The following is a 20,128-nucleotide window of genomic DNA, read 5'->3' as shown; positions in this document are numbered from 1 at the left end:
TTAATTTATGGCTTTGGACTTTTACACCTCGTGGTTCATCTTCCTCTCAACAACTTGCAAGATTATTTCCTATTAGTGACAAACCTCAATATTCACCATCACCTTTAACATTTGAAGTTTTTAAACCTGGAACTTTGAGGCTGAAGAATGTAAATCAAATTTACAATGGTGAATTTACATTTACTATTTCAACTATTCCTCCTACTCCTCCATCAAAAGTAAATGTTTATATTGCTGGTAAGTTTTAATTATTTAATCTTTCTTGTATTGCATACATTGTTCTGAGTATTTAATAGGGGAAACTTGGCCTAAGAAATTTTGCCGAAGAAACGTTTATAACTGTTATTGTGTCGTTGCAAACTTTCTTTTTCGGAGTTGGACCTTTAGTACATTTGACATTGCTTCTGCAGCTCATGCAATTGTAACAATAAGTGGCAATAATGGAGACCCAAAATATGATACATCAGTCCTTAAGTCATTTGGTTTAAATGTTGAAGTTTTTAAACCTGCAACTCTAATGTTAAAGAATGTTACTCAAAGTTACATTGAAGTTTATAAATTTACCTAACTCTTGATCGTATTGACTCATTTGTAAACGTGTCTATTGCAAGTAAGTTGTATTTATTATTTTTAACTTAGCAGCGGGGTTATCCAAGCCTTTCATGTAATCTGAGCAACTGTAGCATTGGGCGTAATTATACGATATATGACCGCAGTCTGGAATCCTAAAGCCAAATTCTTGAGCCGTTGAGCGAAGACAAATGCGAAGACTTGTTTTGTTTTGTTTTAATTTAAAAAGGAAGTTGTAAGGCATCTTTTGATTTGAATAATCTATGTTAAAGTGCTTGTATCACAGATTTTACTACATTTGAGTATAGGACTAAGAATAAGTTATTGATACTACTTTCGACGTTTTGATACCACTTTCGACTTTTGTGGTATAAAATTTGATATCAATTGATCAACTGGTAATATCACTATTATGTCTCGCCGAACAAAGAACAGTCTATCCACGCTTATATGATTTCATAATATTACACTGCTAGTGTAAAAAAACTTCTCTCGACAAGAGCACAGTATGCGCATGCGAATTGTCACCAGTCTCTTGATTAGTAACTGTAGGGAGCTTCCTTTAGACAAGATCAACATCAGCTCCTTCATATGCAGTGCTTTGATTGAAGTCTTTCGCTAACAAGTGACTTTTCAAGGTTTACTGTCCGAGAAAGCCACCGAGTATTCGAATTCTTTACTGTAAGGATAGCTCACTTTTGGATTTATCATTGCAAATGCCATAATACCTAGAGACTCAATATATCCACCTTTTTCAAGCTATCCTGTCATGCCATTGTTTGTCGACCAAGGGTTTCTGGTGCCATATAAAAAGGAGAACCATGTAAGTTTCGTCTGTTCTCCATTTTACGAAGAACTATGTCCATGTTTGAACATCCAATAGTACTCAATCCAAAGTCAAATAGTTGGCATGAAATTGGCTTTAGATATCTATGGACTGTGTTCTCTCTGTACTGGTACTCAAGACCGTTCACAATGTCTTAAATCATGAAATGTCTTAAGTCTGCTTTTTGTCTAAAAACGACAGAGGCGCTATTTATCAAGCTTAATGATCGGGTCCTTTGTCGATAGAAACAGTTCATTTTTAAATTGGCTTTATTTTGATGAGGACTCGTTCTCCCACGCTTGACTAGTCATTATTAAAACAACTGCTATATAAATACAAGTATAAGTTGATTCACCTTTAACAGATAGCAGACGTTGATACCTGACAAGTTGTCTGCCGAAATTCATAGTGTCTTAAATTTCTAAAACAGTTCTTTTCCGAACTCTTAATTTTTTCTTGATTTTTTCTTTGTTTTTTCTGGTTAGTTTTTTTCTCGGTTTTATCTTGGGTTTCGTGTTTTTATTTGGTTTCAGTCCATTCACTATGGCAATTGTTCTCTTTAAGGCGATATTCAAATTTGTCACCACGACAAAGTCGCTGGTTTATTTATTATTGGATTATTTAGCGTAAACTATCAGCATTGTTTTCCATAGTTAACATGATTTTTAACTAAGCCTAAACAAACGCTTATAAAGAAACTCTGCATTTTCTACCCAGCTCCCCAGCATGGTGGAAAATGTCGAGTTAAAATTTCTCAATTGTAAACAAACACTCAGTACTCCGCACTCCAAATTTTCCACAATGCCATAAAAATAAGACAATTATGAGCTATTGGTTTGTTTTGTCATGAAAATATATTCTTATATATAATATTTTGGTTGAATTTGGCAAAGGAAATCCGTGTTTACGATTCAAATTTCAACCAAGATAGAGAATATCTTTGTACTTTACTCCTTGGGGATCGGCTGCAATTCACCTATAGTCAATAAAACTTATCGAAGTTATATATAATGTTGCTTTCCTAAATTCCTAATGGCGATTTTTATTTATCAATTACTTTTCACCTTATATTGATTTTCTTTATTTTGAAAATTGACTGAAATATTTCTGTTTTTGTTTTCAGTGAAACCAAATGCGACAATTGAATGTTCAACTCGTCTGGTTGTGAGTAAAGGTGATAATGTATCATGTGTATGTAGAGGTGAAGGAGGTAACCCTCCTGCTAATGTCACATGGTTTGATAAAGATAACAACATAATTGGTGATGTTGGAGTTGTAAATAAGACATTAGTAATTACTAATGTTACATTGAATGATGGTGGAACTTACAGATGCAAAGCACAAAGTTATAATGATCCACGTTTTAGAGATGAAAAATCTATTGAAATACAAGTAAAGCCTATATGTAAGTTTGTAAGACAGCATTTCAGATCTTATTATAAACGTTTACAGAATATTGAATTTTGTTAATTCTATACAGATCCACCACAACAAACCAGTATCACCATCAGTCCAATGTCAGTAAAAAAAGGTCAAAAAGTGATAATAACCTGTGAATCAGATGGTTATCCTGAACCAACCTACACTATTTATCATAATGGTGCAGTTATCAGTTATAAAAAGACATACATCATTCAATCTGTCAACTTCAATCACGCTGGTTCATATCGTTGTGAAGCAAGAAATAAACTGGGAAATGATTTTTCTGATGTTAAAAATCTTACTATCATCAAAGGTAAAATTAAAATTTCACTTCATCAATTTTTGGGCTAGTATTCTACCTTGTACATGAACAAATTACGACTGTTCAGTTTCATCCCATTTGTACACGATAGTACAAGATTGTGCTGAACAATGAAGATAGTTATATATTTTTCTTTGTTGGCGAGATTTAGATTCGTTGTGCTGAAAGACTACCACTGCCAATTATGATTGACTCTTAAGCCTACATCTCATATACCCCTTTTGCTGCCTGCTACGCTGACGTATGCATCTGTCGTCACCTAGCTGTTAACTTTGGCTATTGCATATCGTCATTAAATATGTTATCAAAAGCCTTAGACGACTATGATTTGTTTATAGTTCTTCGAAGACCAACGATAGTTGTTTAGGCTTCATAATAAGTCAATATTGTTTATATCTAGTCGGTCACGCCATATAGTTTCAAAATTTCAAAATTTATTATTAATATACATCTTGAAAGTTGAGTGATTATTGTTATTTTGTTGTTCTTTTCCAACATCAAAGTCTTTTTTACAAATGAAATTTTCATTGAGCAAATTGCTTAATAATGTAGTGGTTTAATGCAAAAATCTCATTGGATAGCAGTTTAGTGAAAAATTTGCACTAATTTGGACTTTTAGCGAGTGATGAGCGGGCTTCCTGCTGGCTTGTGACTGGTTAGGGCATCGATCCAACACTCCTAAGAAAATGCACCTAACACTGACGACTACTCTCATTATTAATTTTCTTTTTCTTAATTAAATTAAGAAAGGAATATTTTCTGTTTTTAATTTCAGTGAAACCAAATGTGGTAATTAATTGTTCAATACCTCTGGTTGTGAATGAAGGTGATAATGTATCATGTGTATGTAGAGGTGAAGGAGGTATCCCTCCTGCTAATGTCACATGGTTTGATAAAGATAACAACATACTTGGTGATGTTGGAGTTGTAAATAAGACATTAGTAATCACTAATGTTACATTGAATGATGGTGGAAATTACAGATGTAAAGCACAGAGTTATAATGATCCACGTTTTACAAATGAAAAATCTATTGAAGTAACAGTGAAAGCTACTTGTAAGTTTGTAAGACATCGCTCTTTTATAGCATTCTTTAGCTCTAGCCACACAATGCAATTAACATCTCGACCTTTTCCTTAGACTTAATGGAAATGTTCAATCAAAATGCTCCAATCTTGTTATCATATGTATATTAGTATTGTATACAAATGAAATCTTTTGATTTTTTCCATATTTTTAAGTTCTATGCTTCTTCTCTAGACAACGTTCTTTGTGATGACCAAAAAGAGAGAATAAAACAGTGCAAAACAGAATGGTACATTATTTTAATAACTTTAACATCTGGAATTATCGTTGGAATTTTGGTTTCTATTGTTTTTCAATATCGCCGACATTGCTTTTGTAAAAATTGTCAACAATTTCAATCTCCATCTGAAGTTAGGAAAAATTCTGTTGATACAACTTATCAAGAATTGGATTTATCAAAAATTAATAATAAAGAAGATAATTATCAATCATTGAGACCAAAGGATGACACAATTGATAAAACTTATCAAGAACTGTACATATCGAAAAGGAATATAGAAAATGATAATTATGAATCGTTGCAAAAAAAATAATGAATCGGAGTACGAGATTATGAGAAGAAATTATGAGAACAGTAATTTGTTTCAAGAAAATCATAAATTTATTCTAAACATGTGTTTATAAATATTTTCTATGTTGTAATGTCACAATGGCGCTTTTACGAACATTTACATTTTCTGATAAGATTTGAATTTTGCATCTTTTCCTCCCATTGGAGCTGCCAATACTTTATGATTTCCAGAAGGAAGCCATTTTTGGATGAGAAAATACACTGGTCATTCTGACTCATTCATTGGTTGTTTTTGATAACAGTGTAAGGTAATACTGTTTTTGAATAAGTATTTTCTATTTATCTTACTATACACCTGCCTTCCTGACTTATTTCCTGTGTGTACCAAATTGTTTAGAACAGGATCACGAAAAGGCCCTGAAAAAGCACAAAATCTTATTTCTGATGAACCTAAATCGTAAATTTCAAAATTTGTCTTTGATTAGGGAATGCCTTGAGACCCATCTAGTTAAGAGAAGACCATAGTTGGATAGTTAAGAACACCTTTAGTGATCTACTATGGAGCGCCAATCGTAACAAAAATTATTTACAGTTTATATGGTCTCATTTTTAATACAGGGCTAGTGGGTTGTTCGACAACACAAAGAGAGCCTCAAAATGCGGCGACCTTTAGAAAATTTACCGTCTTAATACTTGAAATATAAACAAATGTACTGGAGAATCCCGACTGTTTAATATCGCAATGCTCCAGACATACAAAAACCTCCATCATTCGGGAGCAACAATAAAACTTTTAACGTTTTAATATTTCATTCTCAATCTGAATACTAAAACAATAAGAGCAATAACTTTAACTTTATAAATCAAAATTTCAAAATTTATTATTAATATACATCTTGAAATTTGAGTTATTATTGTTATTTTGTTGTTCTTTTCCAACATCAAAGTCTTTTTTACAAATGAAATTTTCATTAAGCAAGTTGGTTAATAATGCAGCGGTTTAATCCAAAAATCTCATTGGATAGCAGTTTAATGGAAAATTTCCACTGATCCGAAATGATATTGATGGATAAGCGTGTATATAGCTTGTAGCTGACATTTCAGCTGGGCCACGCTTATACATCTCGGATTCCCGTTGTAAGAAAAATATAAACTATAAAAAGAAAATTTCAATGGTTACCAAATCAATGGGAAAATTAGACTAATCTGAACTTTCTAATTAGCGTACTGCCTGCTGGATTTGCCAGGGCAGGGCCATGAACACTTACACATCTCGAAGTCCCGTCTGGTCCCGTTGCACCAACTTTTTTCTTTTCTATTGTTCTTTTTATCGTTGTGAAGCCATGATTAAACAGGAAAGTTTAAAATCTCACTGTCAACGAAGGTAAAAGGACGAATTTTACTCTTTCATTTGTTTTTGTTGATCAAATATCATTCTTTTTTTGTATTTCATGTCATGTTCATCTTAAAAATAATAATGGTTTTCACCAAAGTTGCTTGACTATGTATACTTTCCATTTAATATATAATGATCTTGAATGTATTGATCGATAGTTAGGCCGATACAGACTGAACAATGTTTTTAATTTGACTTGTTTACAGTTAGTTTAACAGTAAAGATAAGTCGCTGTAGAGACTTCAGTTGCATTTTCATCTCTTTTGACTTTTGATTTTAGTTGATGTAAGAACGAGTTGATTTCTGTGTATTTAGCATTTGTCGTTTGATTTTTTGCCATAACCTGTGAATTTGTTTAACAACTGTATCTCCGAATTCGGTAATTTTATATTGATTTTAGTAAGTTTTGGAGCTTGGCTTGGTTTTTATTGATTTCAGTAAGTCTATCCCTGTGCCAAAAGAGTAGGAATTTGTCTTTGGCACTTGGCTACAAATGAAGATTTGCGTTCTTTAGCTTGGCGTTTTGGTATAGGAAAAGTACAGCCTGTGAAATCGTGAACGAGGTTTGCCAAGCTATTGTTGACGTGTTACTGCGTCTTGTTATCAAATGGCCAACGGGCGATAGACTGCAGAGTATCGTTGATGCCTTTCTAACGACATGGGGCTTCCCTCAATGCGCTGGAGCCGTTGATGGCACTCATATTCAAATTGTAGCACCTTCAAATTCTGCACAAGATTACTACAATCGAAAAGGATTCTACTCTATTGTTCTCCAAGCTGTTGTTGATCATCAATACAGGTACCAAAACGTACTGCTTTTGTCAAGGTTGACTTAATAAGTTTTTGCCTCCCTGTTATGCAACTGGCATTTTCACCTTCTAACGGTTTTAGATCCCATGGGGGTTCAACAGTGATGTAAAATAGGTTTCTTATTAATTTAGACATGTGTTTCAACCAGTTGAGTAAGTAAGTTACACAAAGTGAATTAAATTACACACACTTAAAAGTAAAAATATATATTTAAAAATTTTGAAGATTCACTGACATTTGCATAAAGTGGCCAGGTCGAGTCCATGATGCAAGAGTTTTGTCAAACTCGGAGTGTTTGCAAAAGCTGAAGCAGGAAAACTTTTCCCAGATGTAAGTTTTCTGTTCTTATAATGAAAAGCTTATCTTAGGTCAGAGGCAAATTTTACTGCATTTTTGATAATAGCCACTAGAAAATTCATGGTCTTGATATACTCTAGGAGGAAAAGAGATATGTGGTTGCAATGTACCATTCATGCTTATTGGTGATCCAGCATATCCACTGTTACCATGGTTGATGAAGAGGTATCCTAACGATGGCAATCTCAGTCCTGCTCAAAAGAAATTTAATTACTACATAAGTCGAGCAAGGCAAGTCGTGGAGTGTGCATTTGGCCGTTTAAAAAACAGATTCAGATGCCTACTTAACAAGAATTATACAAATTTAGATCATTTGCCTATGAAAATTGCAGCATGTTGTGTTGTACACAATATTTGTGAGAGTAGAGCTGACAAACTTTTTGCAGATTATGTTGAACTTATCCCTGATGATGAAATTTCAGAATTTGTTTTACAGAATACAGATGCAAGTGCAGAGCAAATTAGAAATTCTTTAACTGAGTTTTTGATAACACAATAAGCCGATGATAGCTAAATTACTCATGTTCTTAAATTAAATCAAAATTTGTAATATGTTTGTTGACTTTCAGCATCATGGTGAACATTGTAGAATGGTTGTTGCACAGGCTGAGACCTCATTGCTATTGCATTTGCAAGAAGTGACATTGACTCCTTATAAACATTAAGCTCTTCCTTTCGCAACTCTCGCTCTTTTCTGCTTCTTTTTCATTTCTGACAAAACATTTCATCAGACTCCTTGGGATATTTGTTATGCTCTTTTATTGCATTCTCGAATGCCACTTGCATGCTGGAGGGCTTTCCCTTTCCCCTTGGTATTCTTTTCCTTGGCACTGATTTGTTTTCACTTTGAGATGGTAGGGATTCCTCATTTGCTTCACTAGGTAACTTCTCGTCTGCATTACTGACATCTACATAACATATCTCATAAATGTTACGACGTAATAAAACAAAATATAGTACACACATGCAATGCTCTACTGTTCACCTGCTTCAATGCAATCGCAATATGGGCAAACAAGTCTGTCATCATCAGCGTATACTGCAGTGCTGTTTCCAACATGGGCTCCTGCTGTCCTAAGCTCCACAAACTCATCGCACTGAGGACATTTTTTTTCAATGATCCTCCCGTGTCCGTATTTTCTTGTAAGCTCGTCTGCTATGAAACGGAAAACCAATATTTTCATTTGCAAAAAACCACTCGATATCAACTCATCCACGATAACTTACCATCATCATCATGCCCGTTAATGCTTTTTATTTCAGCATCAGCTGATGAGCACGTTGATTCATCAGATGTATTGATGACGTTTTTTAGACCCCTTGCTTCTGGTCTGTCACCCATGAAATTGTCCATAACGTTAAAGAATTTAGGTTCCTTGCCTCTCCCAGCTCCTGATCGTGATAATGTGTCTTTGAACTTTTTGTATTCAGATTTCATATGCTTAAATTTAGTTCTACATTGCGTCCAATCACGATCTATCCCTTTTTTTTTCATTATAATGCTGATTTTTTTATAAATATCAGCGTTTTTGTAGGTACCTTTCAACTTTTGTTGAATTTCTTCCGTACCGTACGCTTAGAGGAGGGCTAAACAGTCTTTTTCTGACCAAACCTCTCGTTTTTGCGCCATTTTCCAAGCTTTTTTCTCTGTTTTGATTTTAAATTTTGAGAAAAACGTCCGCGTTTTGGCGGAAACGGCATGGGAGCGAAACTGTTCTATCGAAATAAGCTCACTTACGTTCACATATAAACCGGATCGATCTCAGATCGATCTCAGACCACCTTTCGAAGCGAGCTGACTGAGATCGATCTGAGATCGATCTCAAATTTTAGCGAAGGTTCACACTTAGCTCGCTTTACGTTAGATCGATCTCAGATCGATCTAAACGACCAGTGTGAACAGGCCCCTGGTCACGGTGGGCCACACTGATTAAATACATCTATTTTATTCAATGTATTTTGGTTCAATGATCACCACTTCGCATTCCAGTTATATCATTTCAATAAAAATACGCCATTGAATTACCATATTGAATATTTTGAGTGAATATATGCACAGAAATATGAAATACGCCCATCGAACTGCATAATCAACAACGACATCACGTACGTCAAACGTTGCGAAGCAGGAAATTGATTTTTTTTCTGAAATTCTCACGGAACAAAACCAAATTACATGGGTATGTTACATTTTGCTGTATTTTTAGTGGAATAACGTACTTGTACTTGTTGAGCTCTACCTGTAGAGCGTCGGACTAGTATCCCGAAGGTGCGAGTTCAAATCTCGTCCAAGTCACATGTTTTTCATGTGCATATTAAAAACCGTGTTAGGATTAATATATTATATATATTCTCTGATGAAAGCTTTGGAATAATAAGGGCATGTTTACATGGGAATAGGGTAACCATACTTGCAAGGCTATCTTTTTGTGGTCACCCTATGAATATGCTTTGATGAAGATCTCTTTAATTTAACGTCGCTTTAAACAAAACTTTTAAGAATTTTGATGCATTTCGAATTTATAATTTTAAAGACCAAGACGAAATACTACATTAAATACTAAATGAGTATGTTGGGTTTTATTTCTTCTTTGATTCTTGATAATATTTCTGTACTTCCTGTTGTATTGTTTAGTTACCAAACTAATAAGGGCCTGTTTACATGGGAATAGGGTAACCATACTTGCAAGGCTATCTTTTGCATAGGGTGACTCTACCATTGACAGGTCTGTGTATTACTGTTAATGACAGCAACATCAGCATGTTGTAGACATGATTGCAGATGAAACATTTTGGCTTCATTGAGGCATATTTATAAAGATCCATAATTCAGTCTAAGACCTCGAAAATTGTTTCAAATTCATTTTCATTATTCATTATATTATATTCACAATGAAGACTTAGCATTCATAGAATAAAATCTTTTTGCCATCTCAAAACTTCCTTGTAGATGGTGGATGGGCTCTAGTTTTATTGTTTGTCTCTGTAAAGTCATGTAGTGCATCTTGTGTATAATTTTATGCTGACGAAGCAATTTATTTTCCCAGATATGCAAATATTTTGAGTAGATATGATGTGAACATAGCCCTACTGAAAGGAATTACCTTATCTCAAACATTTTTATGGTTTATGAAATAAAAACATAACCTACTGTTTTGGTAACCTTATCAATTTGATATGGAAACCCTAACCCTCAGGGTTACCCTAGCACACATGTCAATGCTACATATAAAGCAATTTGACCTAGGGTAACTTGCTTGCTAATGTTACCCTTCTGCTAGGGTTACCCTACCTCCATGGGCCTTGCAATCACTACATTTTATCTTGAATCATACTGTAAACATTTGTCCATAAGCCTTGAACTTATATAATTTTGTATGCCCTCTTTCTTGGGCTTATTTTTGTGGAGTGAATGCTTAGATTATATTTTATGGCAGTCATCAGCACAGTATACACAACACAGTCTTTATTGACAATAGTATGAAAATTCAACTGACAAAACATCAAAACATAGTCAAAGTATGTGTGAACAGTTTACAAATACATTAATTCTTATCCTGTAATAATTATATGCTTGTGGGCTTTTCTGTGGACCAAGTTGAAAACTAAACTAACTTCCAGTTGCAGTAGTTACAAACAGTTAGTAAACAGTTACTATTACTTAAGAATTACACAAAATTACTTTCCTGTACAGCTAACTGTCTTTTCCTAAAGTTCATTTTGCTAAAACAATGTCAATCCTCATCTATAACCAATGTTTCTTTTGTAGTTTGTGTATAGACAGTAATACTTTAATTGCATCGTTAAATGATTTAAATTTCAAGTTTATTCTGTTAAGAACATTAGGAAAGTTAGCCCGCAAATTTGGTTGTGCCATGTAAATTTCACAATCTAGTAAACTCTTGAATAATTTACATAGCAGAGCTAAAGATATGCCACTGGTCACTTACAATAATTGTAAAGTGAGATGCAAATGTACTCAATGATTTACAATCTTTAGGAAACAGTCTTTATGTTTGTCTTATGCTTTCCTAATCAACTCAAGAAAGAAAAGTGTTAACTTTGTTTTCACAGGCTTATGTAAACTGAGGAGACCTTTTGGAGAACTTGAGAGTTGATCAGTGCAAAGCAGGTTTTGCACCAGCTTGAGCGTTCTCACAAAGATCTCTGAGGTTTGCATAAGACTTTCAAGGTTTGCGTTTTAATTTTCTACAAAGTGCTTTAATGAACGGTTTGCAAAATCTCTTCGATTGATTGAGGTTGAGCTACGATCGATTTACCCAGGCTTATGCAAACTCAGCCTTTGACCAATCAGTGCACACGTTTTACTGTTTTTATCTTATAAAGAAAATTAAAACACAAAAAGTTTATTGCAATGATAAAGATTTTTCTGTGGTAGAATTAATGGAACATATTGCTACGCAAAATGTTGCCCATTTACGAGTAGAAATTACTATTTATTTTGATGCACCATGTTTAGTTCTGTGTACTGGAGATGGGCTGCAGCGCCGGCTATTTTACCATTTCAGAATTGAAGCCGGAGCTGAAAAACCGGAATTTTCACAGCACTAACCATGTTAACTCATGATTTTATTTTCAAATATCATAAGCATTAAAATTCATCATTTAATTTTTTAGTAAAAATGGTAAAGACAAATTTAGTATTTTCGACTATTACATTGATCACATTTCTTGGTCTTGCCAAAGGTATTTAACTTCAAATATCCATTTCTTTTTTTTACTTAAATGATTTTTGATGTAATTTTAGTTGTTGTAGTAGTAATATTTAATTAGTTTATTTTTTATTCACAATTTTGAATAGAACCTGAATTAAGAACATCAATTACTTTTGTTATGTTAGTAGAAGATGTATTTTTCCCTAAACTATCTTTTATCAGTCGTAGGTATAAGCTAAATTTCAATTTCAGAAACAATAACATCTTCACCTGATGGTCAAAGATTTGTACTTTTACCTGGATCTTTTTACAATATAACTTGGAGATTTGATGTTACTCGAAACATTCTTGTATGGGCTTGGAGTTTTACACCTCGTGGTTCATCTTCCCCTCAACAACTTGCAAGATTTATAGATAGTGGCAACACACCCCAATATTTGTCACGACCTTTTGCATTTGAAGTTTTTAAAACTGGAACTTTGTGCCTAGAGAATGTAAATGAAAGTTACAATGGTGAATTTACATTTACTATTTCAACTACTCCTCGTACTCCTCCATCAAAAGTAAATGTTTATATTGCTGGTAAGTTTTAATTATTTCAATCTTTCTTGTGTTGTATGCATTGTTCTGAGTATTTAATGGGGGAAACTTGGCCTGAAAATTTTGGTGAAAAACGTTTATAACTGTTATTGTGTCGTTGCAAACTTTCTTTTCGGAGTTGGACCTTTAGGACATTTGACAATGCTTCTGCAGCTCATGCAATTGTAACAATAAGTGGCAATAATGGAACACAAAATATGATACATCAGTCCTTAAGTCATTTGGTTTAGATGTTGAGGTTTTAAGCCTGCAACTCTAATGTTAAAGAATGTTATACAAAGTTACATTGGTGTTTATAAATTTACCTAACTCCTAATCCTATTGACTCATCTGTAATGTGTCTTTGCAAGTAAGTTGTATTTATTATTTTAACTTAGCAGCGGGGTTATCCAAGCCTTTCATGTAATCTGAGTAGCTGTAGCATTTGGCGTAATTATACGATATATGACCGCGGTCTGGAATCCTATAGCTAAATACTTGAGCCGTTGAGCGAAGACAAATGCGAAGACTTGTTTTATTTTGTGTTAATTTAAAAAGGAAATTGTAAGGCATCTTTTGATTTGAATAATCTATGTTAAAGTGTTTGTATCACAGATTTTACTACATTTGAGTATAAGACAAAAATTAGTTATTGATACCACTTTCGACTTTCGTGGTATAAAATTTGATATCAATTGATCAACTGGTAATATCACTATTATGTCTCGCCGAACAAAGAACAGTTTATCCACGCTTACAGATGCTGATGTTAAAAGCTTGATTCTGAAATTGCCCAAAACGGATGAAACCAAAGAAAAAGATAATCCATCAGAAAGTATAATTTGATTTTGGGCTTTTTATTTTTGCTATTTGCAAAGCATAATGAGCCGATACATGTACGCTTACGTACCTATTTTTTAGTTTTTCCCTCCCAAATTATTGAGCACAAACGCGCATAGACCGTTTCGTTCAATGACAGGGCTCTTCAGCATGCGCAGGAAACACATAGTGCAAAGCAGTAATGTGATTCCGGGCATAGAGCATTAAGCGACAGTCTTTGGTTGCAGGCAGTTGCACAGTCTGAATTCCTGCAGCTATGGCGCATTATAGCAGACATTTGCGCTCTCTCAATTTCTGCAGGAAAGTAAATATCAATGACACATTTAGAAAATAATAAACGAATATTACCTTCAGCAAACTTGGTAATCACACTTTCAATGTCAGAAATACTTTATGGATAAGTTTGCATTAAAGCCAAGCAAATTAAAAGCTCTTCTATCATAAAGCTTCTAAGATAGGTTGTTAGATTCCTCAGTGCTGAAATTTATCTCTCACATTCATTACCTAAAATGCAAAGATTAACTTTAATATTTTCAAATCCTGGAAATTTTACATGCTTCAGTGTTTTGACGATGTTGTCTGGCAAAGGCCCATTGCACGTTTCCCAGTATAAACACCATTGCATTAATTCAGCATCTAAACAAAGGGATTGCGCAAATCATCATGATAGAACTTTGCAACACTTTTAAACAGTTCTCTCCAATCAATGCTTTTGTTAAACAGAGTTATCATGTCGGGAACGATAAATAATCCTCGGTAGACATTAACACTATCCAAGTTAAACCTAGTGCTCAAAGATGTTTGAAGTTGGTCTAATTGAGGAATAGTGATGGTTAGTTTATAATGCTCTTTGAATGATTGATTGGGGGATTAGATCTCCCAGTTTCTTCGACTTTGACTTCTTCAGCAAGTTTTACATGCATCCTCTTCAATGATCAACGCTTTTCTCGTGACCTGTATCAACAATAGGTTTAAGAATTTTGTATTTTGCTTAATTTCTTGTTTCACATTGGTATCAAAGAAATTTTCAATTGGCTAAGCTACACCTGACAATTGAGATCGTTCATTATCCAAAATTGGAGAAGTAGAAACATGTAGTCCCATTTCCTCCCATGTAAGTTCCAACATGTCGCCTAAATGTACCTACAGCATAATTCCAATGACGAAAGGGTGAACATTTAATCTTGAGCATTTACTTGGGAATTTGTTTCCAAAAAGCACACATGATGAGCAGTAAACACGATCTTCTTTTGATGAATAACACAGCCAAAAAAAATCTGCGAGCCATTCATATCTAAACGACTTTTAGTTTCCTCGCCTAAAGAAGGTAAAATGTAATTTTCAATCGGTTTAAAAGCATTTTTAATTAACAAAAAATATCAAACATTTTAAACCTTTAGCTCTCTTGTGTTAAGTAGCTACATCAAATTATGAATGAAGTAAGGCTTTACATGCATATCTTCAATGGTTTGTTTAGAAATAGTACCTATTTCTCTAGCCCAAGAAATAATATCAGGTTTTTCCACTTTTGAAAAACTTGCTGATATTTTCAGACCTTTCTTCTGTTACTTTTATGGCACTGAGCATGTTGGACCCGAAATTGTCCTTTCAGTTTGGCTGGGAAAAATACTAGAGGCACAAAATGATTAGGTTAGAAACATTGACCTGATTTAACTACACGTTCATGGAAAAACTAAAGATAAAATCTGCTGATTCCTTAACTGTTCCGTTCCCTTTGGAGAAAAGAGAGTGAATATTGGTTCAAGCCTGCTGTCCACCATCAGGAAAGTAAGTAAAGTTTTTGTCTCCAACACAGAAGAAATGGCTAAAATGCAAAGACAAGATCAACACTTACAAAACCAGAATCTGGATTGTCTCGTGATAGTCTCGTCAAAGTAAATTATTCTTCATGCTGTTCAACGACCTTTTTAATGTCACATTAAAACGCACCATGCTCTTAGTTTTGTTCTCAATATTATTTGAAGCGTTGCTCTTCTGTTGGAGCCTGATGAATACAAGGTACTTGGCACGTCCAAAAAGAGATCTCTCTGTTTCGTTTGTTGATAAAAACAATTTGCTTAAATTAATAATTTCTTTGGAAATCCATTTGAAAGAAATGTTGACTCTTTCTTTTCACGTGTTGAAGATACACAATCATGTGCCTTACTAAGCGTTGCCAATTTAACTTTACTTTTTAAATTCGAGAAAATCTTCTTGAGAACTGGCGAAGAACTATTTTTGTAGTGTGTTTTCTTCATTGCTTACAGTTTTCGAAGCTTTCATCCAACTCATTAGCCAAAATCACCTTGTCGTCTTTAAAAAATACAAATAATGTTGAATACTGTTCTTTTCCTTGAGCCCATGTCGTGGCTTTTCAACTCATTTTCAGACTCCAAGTCAGCGTAATTCAAATGGAAGCACAGGTTATGAAAAACACTATTTGGTATGATCTTGCATGTTGTTCAATAGTCAGCTGGCTTCAATAATGTCTTCAGTATTTGTTTTGGTGTCTTGTCTCCAGTATTCCTATGTTGAAATGTTTTTGTTATACCTGTTTACTTATATATGCTCTGCTCGTCGTTTTACTCTGTTTATTCGTTTTACCGAATGTCCTTATTTGACTTTGCCACAAACTTTCGTAAGTGAAATCAGTAAGTGAAATCAACCAATGAAGTTCTTTCTTCACTTTTTTATACTTCCACTGTCTGAACTTTCGTTGATTTCAATGAATGGCAATCTTCTATTTGCCACACCACGCACACGGTCAGAAGCATAGCGATGGTTTCTATGAATTTTGCGACTAGTCTTACAATGAAGATGGTAAAGGTCACTTACCAATCTCATGCAGCATTTTTAACTGCGTTCGATATTAACCACGCTAGACTTTGCATTTCTTGCTTGTTCAATCCACTTGATTTCAGACGTTTCAACATCCATTTGACAAACAACATAATGTATGTAATGACAGGTCATTTGTGGCTACAAGGATAGGTTTACCATCTCCACCAAGTTCTTCTTTACAGGATGTGTATCGATCAACGAGTTGTAATGCACTCCTACCAAAAATGTGTATGAACAGCGGATGTATAATCCAACTTATGATTTCTCATTGTTTACTTGCTTACAAGTTAAAGCATCAATACGTTCATACCTACCGACCTTTGACAACGCGCCATTGCCTGATATGCACTCCTCTGTCAAACGGTTAGAGGACTTGATCAATTTTGCTGTGTCTTAAATTTCTAAAACAGTTCTTTTCCGAACTCTTAATTTTTTCTTGATTTTTTCTTTGTTTTCTCTGGTTAGCTTTTTTCTCGGTATCTTGGGGTTTCGTGGTTTTTTATTTGGTTTCAGTCCATTCGCCATGGCAATTGTTCTCTTTAAGGTGATATTCAAATTTGTCAACACGACAAAGTCTCTGTTTTAATTATTATTGGATTGTTAAGCGTAAACTATCAGCATCGTTTTCCATAGTTAACATGATTTTTAACTAAGCCTAAACAAACGCTTATAAAGAAACTCTGCATTTTCTATCTAGTTCCCAGCATGGTGGAAAATGTGGCGTTAAAATTTCTCAATTGTAAACAAACACTCAGTACTCCGCACTCCAAGTTTTTCTCAATGCCCTAAAAATAAGACAATTATGAACTATTGGTTTGTTTTGTCATAAAAATGTGTTCTTATATATAACATGTGGTTGAATTTGACAAAGGAAATTTCGTGTTTACGATTCAAATTTCAACCAAGATAGAGAATAACTTTGTACTTCACTCCTTGAGGATTGGCTGCAATTCACCTATATTCAATAAAACTTATCGAAGTTATGTAGAATGTTGCTTTCCTAAATTCCTAATGGAGGTTGCTATGTTTAAAACAACTTGATTTTATTTATCAATTACTTTTTACCATATACTCATTTTCTTTTTTTTGAATATTGACTGAAAAAATTTTCTGTTTTTGTTTTCAGCTAAACCAAACGCGTTAATTAATTGTTCAACTCCTCTGGTTGTGAGTAAAGGTGGTAGTGTATCATGTGTATGTAGAGGTGAAGGAGGTAACCCTTCTGCTAATGTCACATGGTATGATAAAAATAACAACATAATTGGTGATGTTGGAGTTGTAAATAAGACATTAGTAATCACTAATGTTACATTGAATGATGGTGGAAATTACACATGTAAAGCACAAAGTTATAATGATCCACGTTTTAGAGATGAAAAATCTATTGAAGTAACAGTGAAACCTACTTGTAAGTTTGTAAGACAGCATTTCAGATCTCATTATAAACGTTTTTGTAGAATATTGAATTTAATTTTATTCTTTACAGATCCACCACAACAAACCAATATCACCATCAGTCCAATGTCAGTAAAAAAAGGTGAAAATGTGACAATAACCTGTGAATCAGATGGTTATCCTGAGCCAACCTACACTATTTATCATAATGGTGCAGTTATCAGTTATAAAAAGACATACATCATTAATTCTATCAACTTCAGTAATGCTGGTTCATATCGTTGTGAAGCAACAAATAAGCTGGGAAATGATTTTTCTGATGTTAAAAATCTTACTATCATCAAAGGTAAAATTGAAATGTTACTTTCATCAAAGGTAAAATTATCAACTGCTAAGTGTCACGAATTTTTCGCGTTTCTTTACGTTTCAAACGTCACGTTTGTCAGACGAAACGTTGAGTTTCATCTTGTAAGCGTTACGTTTGTTCAAATCGCGATTTCTAAGTTTGAATCAGCTCTTTCATATATATGATCAATTATCAAACTTTGCAAATCGCCTAAGGTATACAGATGTAATTTTCAGTTGCTACAGCATTTTATCATTGTAAAATCGTATAAACATGTTAATCACATGACCAAAACCTGTTCAATTTGTTCCTCAAACGTTAAACTTCCTAAGCATACATTACGTTCCTAATTTGAAACCCGACGTTTCACCTGACAAACGTGACGTTTGAAACGTGAACAAACGCGAAAAATCGGGGCAATTACCATTTGAACGCAAATGATAATAAAATCTTACTTCATCAATTTTTGAGATAGATGAGTTTCACTCTTTCATTTGATTTGTTCTTTTGGTCAATTATTATCATTTTTTCGATAGATATTTCTGTCATTCAGCATTCTGTCAGCATTTTCATCTCTTTGACATTATAATTTGAGTTGATTCCCAATAAATGTGTTAACATATGAATCTCCAACATCATTTTTCCTTTCAAAATATTCATCTACTGATTGCAACACGAAAGGTAATTTATTTACAATGCTTTAAAATCATCTTTATGTTTAAAATACTATTAGCTCTTTTGTTCAATTTGCATGCGCTACCTGAGATGCTAAAATCCTTAAAAGAAAATTCAAGCAAATCGCTCTTTTATAGCAAACTTTAGCTCTAGCCACACAATGCAATTAACATCTCGACCTTTTCCTTAGACTTAATGGAAATGTTCAATTCAATCTATCCAATGCTCAATCAAAGTGCTCCAATCTTGTTATCATATGTATTTTAGTATTGTATACAAATAAACTCTTTTGATTTTTTTCCATATTTTTAAGTTCTATGCTTCTTCTCTAGACAACGTTCTTTGTGATGACCAAAAAGAGAGAATAAAACAGTGCAAAACAGAATGGTACATTATTTTAATAACTTTAACATCTGGAATTATCGTTGGAATTTTGGTTTCTATTGTTTTTCAATATCGTCGACATTGGTTTAGTAAAAATTGTCAACAATTTCAATCTCCATCTGAAGTTAGGATAAATTCTGTTGATACAACTTATCAAGGATTGGATTTATCAAAAATGAATAAAGAAGATAATTATCAATCATTGAGACCAAAGGATGACACAGTTGATAAAACTTATCAAGAACTGGACATATCGAAAATGAATATAGAAGATAATAATTATGAATCTTTGCAAAAGAATGATGAATCGGAGTACGTGATAGCCGACGAAAGAAGAAATTATGAGAACAGTAATTTGTTTTCAAGAAAATCATAAATTTATTCTAAACATGTGTTCATAAACATTTTCCATGTTGTAAAGTCACAATGGCGCTTTTACGAACATTTACATTTTCTGATAAGATTTGAATTTTGCATCTTTTCCTCCCTTTGGAGCTGCCAATACTTTATGATTTCCAGAAGGAAGCCATTTTTGGATGAGAAAATACACTGGTCATTCTGACTCATTCATTAGTTGTTTATGATAACAGTGTAAGGTAATGCTGTTTTTGAATAAATATTTTCTATTTATCTTACTATACACCTGTCTTCCTGACTTGTTTCCTGTGTATACCAAATTGTTTAGAACATGATCACGAAAAGGCCCTGAAAAAGCACAAAATCTTATTTCTGATGAACATAAATCTTAATTTCAAAATTTGTCTTTGATTAGGGAATGCCTTGAGACCCATCTTGTTAAGAGAAGACCATAGTTGGATAGTTAAGAACACCTTTAGTGATCTACTATGGAGCGCCAATCGTAACAAAATTATTTACAGTTTGTATGGTTTCATTTTAATACAGGGTTAGTGGGTGTTCGACAACACAAAGAGAGCCTCAAAAATGCGGGGACCTTTAGAAAATTTACAGTCTTAATACTTGAAATATAAACAAATGTACTGGAGAATCCAACTGTTTAATATCGCAATGCTCCAGACATACAAAACCTCCATCATTTGGGAGCAACAATAAAACTGTTAACGTTTTGATATT

General features: G+C 33.7%; 4 protein-coding genes across 4 annotated transcripts in view; 3 read left to right on the top strand and 1 right to left on the bottom strand.

Annotated features, from left to right (window-relative positions):
* LOC124451703 (carcinoembryonic antigen-related cell adhesion molecule 6-like) overlaps positions 1–2,660 on the top strand; it is a 93,311-nt gene extending 90,651 nt beyond the window's left edge. Inside the window, exon 7 of the mRNA XM_047002321.1 lies at positions 2,520–2,660. The gene's annotated coding sequence lies outside the window, so the exon portion shown is untranslated. The remainder of the gene's footprint in view (positions 1–2,519) is intronic.
* LOC124451682 (carcinoembryonic antigen-related cell adhesion molecule 5-like) overlaps positions 1–4,768 on the top strand; it is a 60,611-nt gene extending 55,843 nt beyond the window's left edge. Inside the window, exon 14 of the mRNA XM_047002283.1 lies at positions 4,401–4,768. Within this exon, the coding sequence (XP_046858239.1) occupies positions 4,401–4,759 (359 nt within the window). The 3' untranslated portion in view covers positions 4,760–4,768. The remainder of the gene's footprint in view (positions 1–4,400) is intronic.
* The window catches only part of LOC124451719, a 98,916-nt gene that overhangs the window by 75,946 nt on the left and 2,842 nt on the right, over positions 1–20,128 (bottom strand). The gene's annotated exons all lie outside the window — the stretch shown is intronic.
* LOC124451694 (carcinoembryonic antigen-related cell adhesion molecule 6-like) lies at positions 8,919–19,676 on the top strand. The gene is made up of 6 exons (XM_047002306.1): positions 8,919–9,480; positions 11,939–12,007; positions 12,229–12,558; positions 17,363–17,644; positions 17,723–17,977; positions 18,985–19,676. The coding sequence occupies exons 1-6, from the start codon at positions 9,477–9,479 to the stop codon at positions 19,410–19,412; spliced, it is 1,368 nt and encodes a 455-aa protein (XP_046858262.1). The 5' UTR covers positions 8,919–9,476; the 3' UTR covers positions 19,413–19,676.

This window comes from Xenia sp. Carnegie-2017, unplaced genomic scaffold (genome assembly GCF_021976095.1).
Source record: "Xenia sp. Carnegie-2017 unplaced genomic scaffold, XeniaSp_v1 HiC_scaffold_24, whole genome shotgun sequence".
Classification (NCBI taxonomy): Eukaryota; Metazoa; Cnidaria; class Anthozoa; order Malacalcyonacea; family Xeniidae; genus Xenia; species Xenia sp. Carnegie-2017.
Note: the sequence above shows the minus strand (reverse complement) of the source record. Positions and strands in the feature narration are given on the sequence as shown.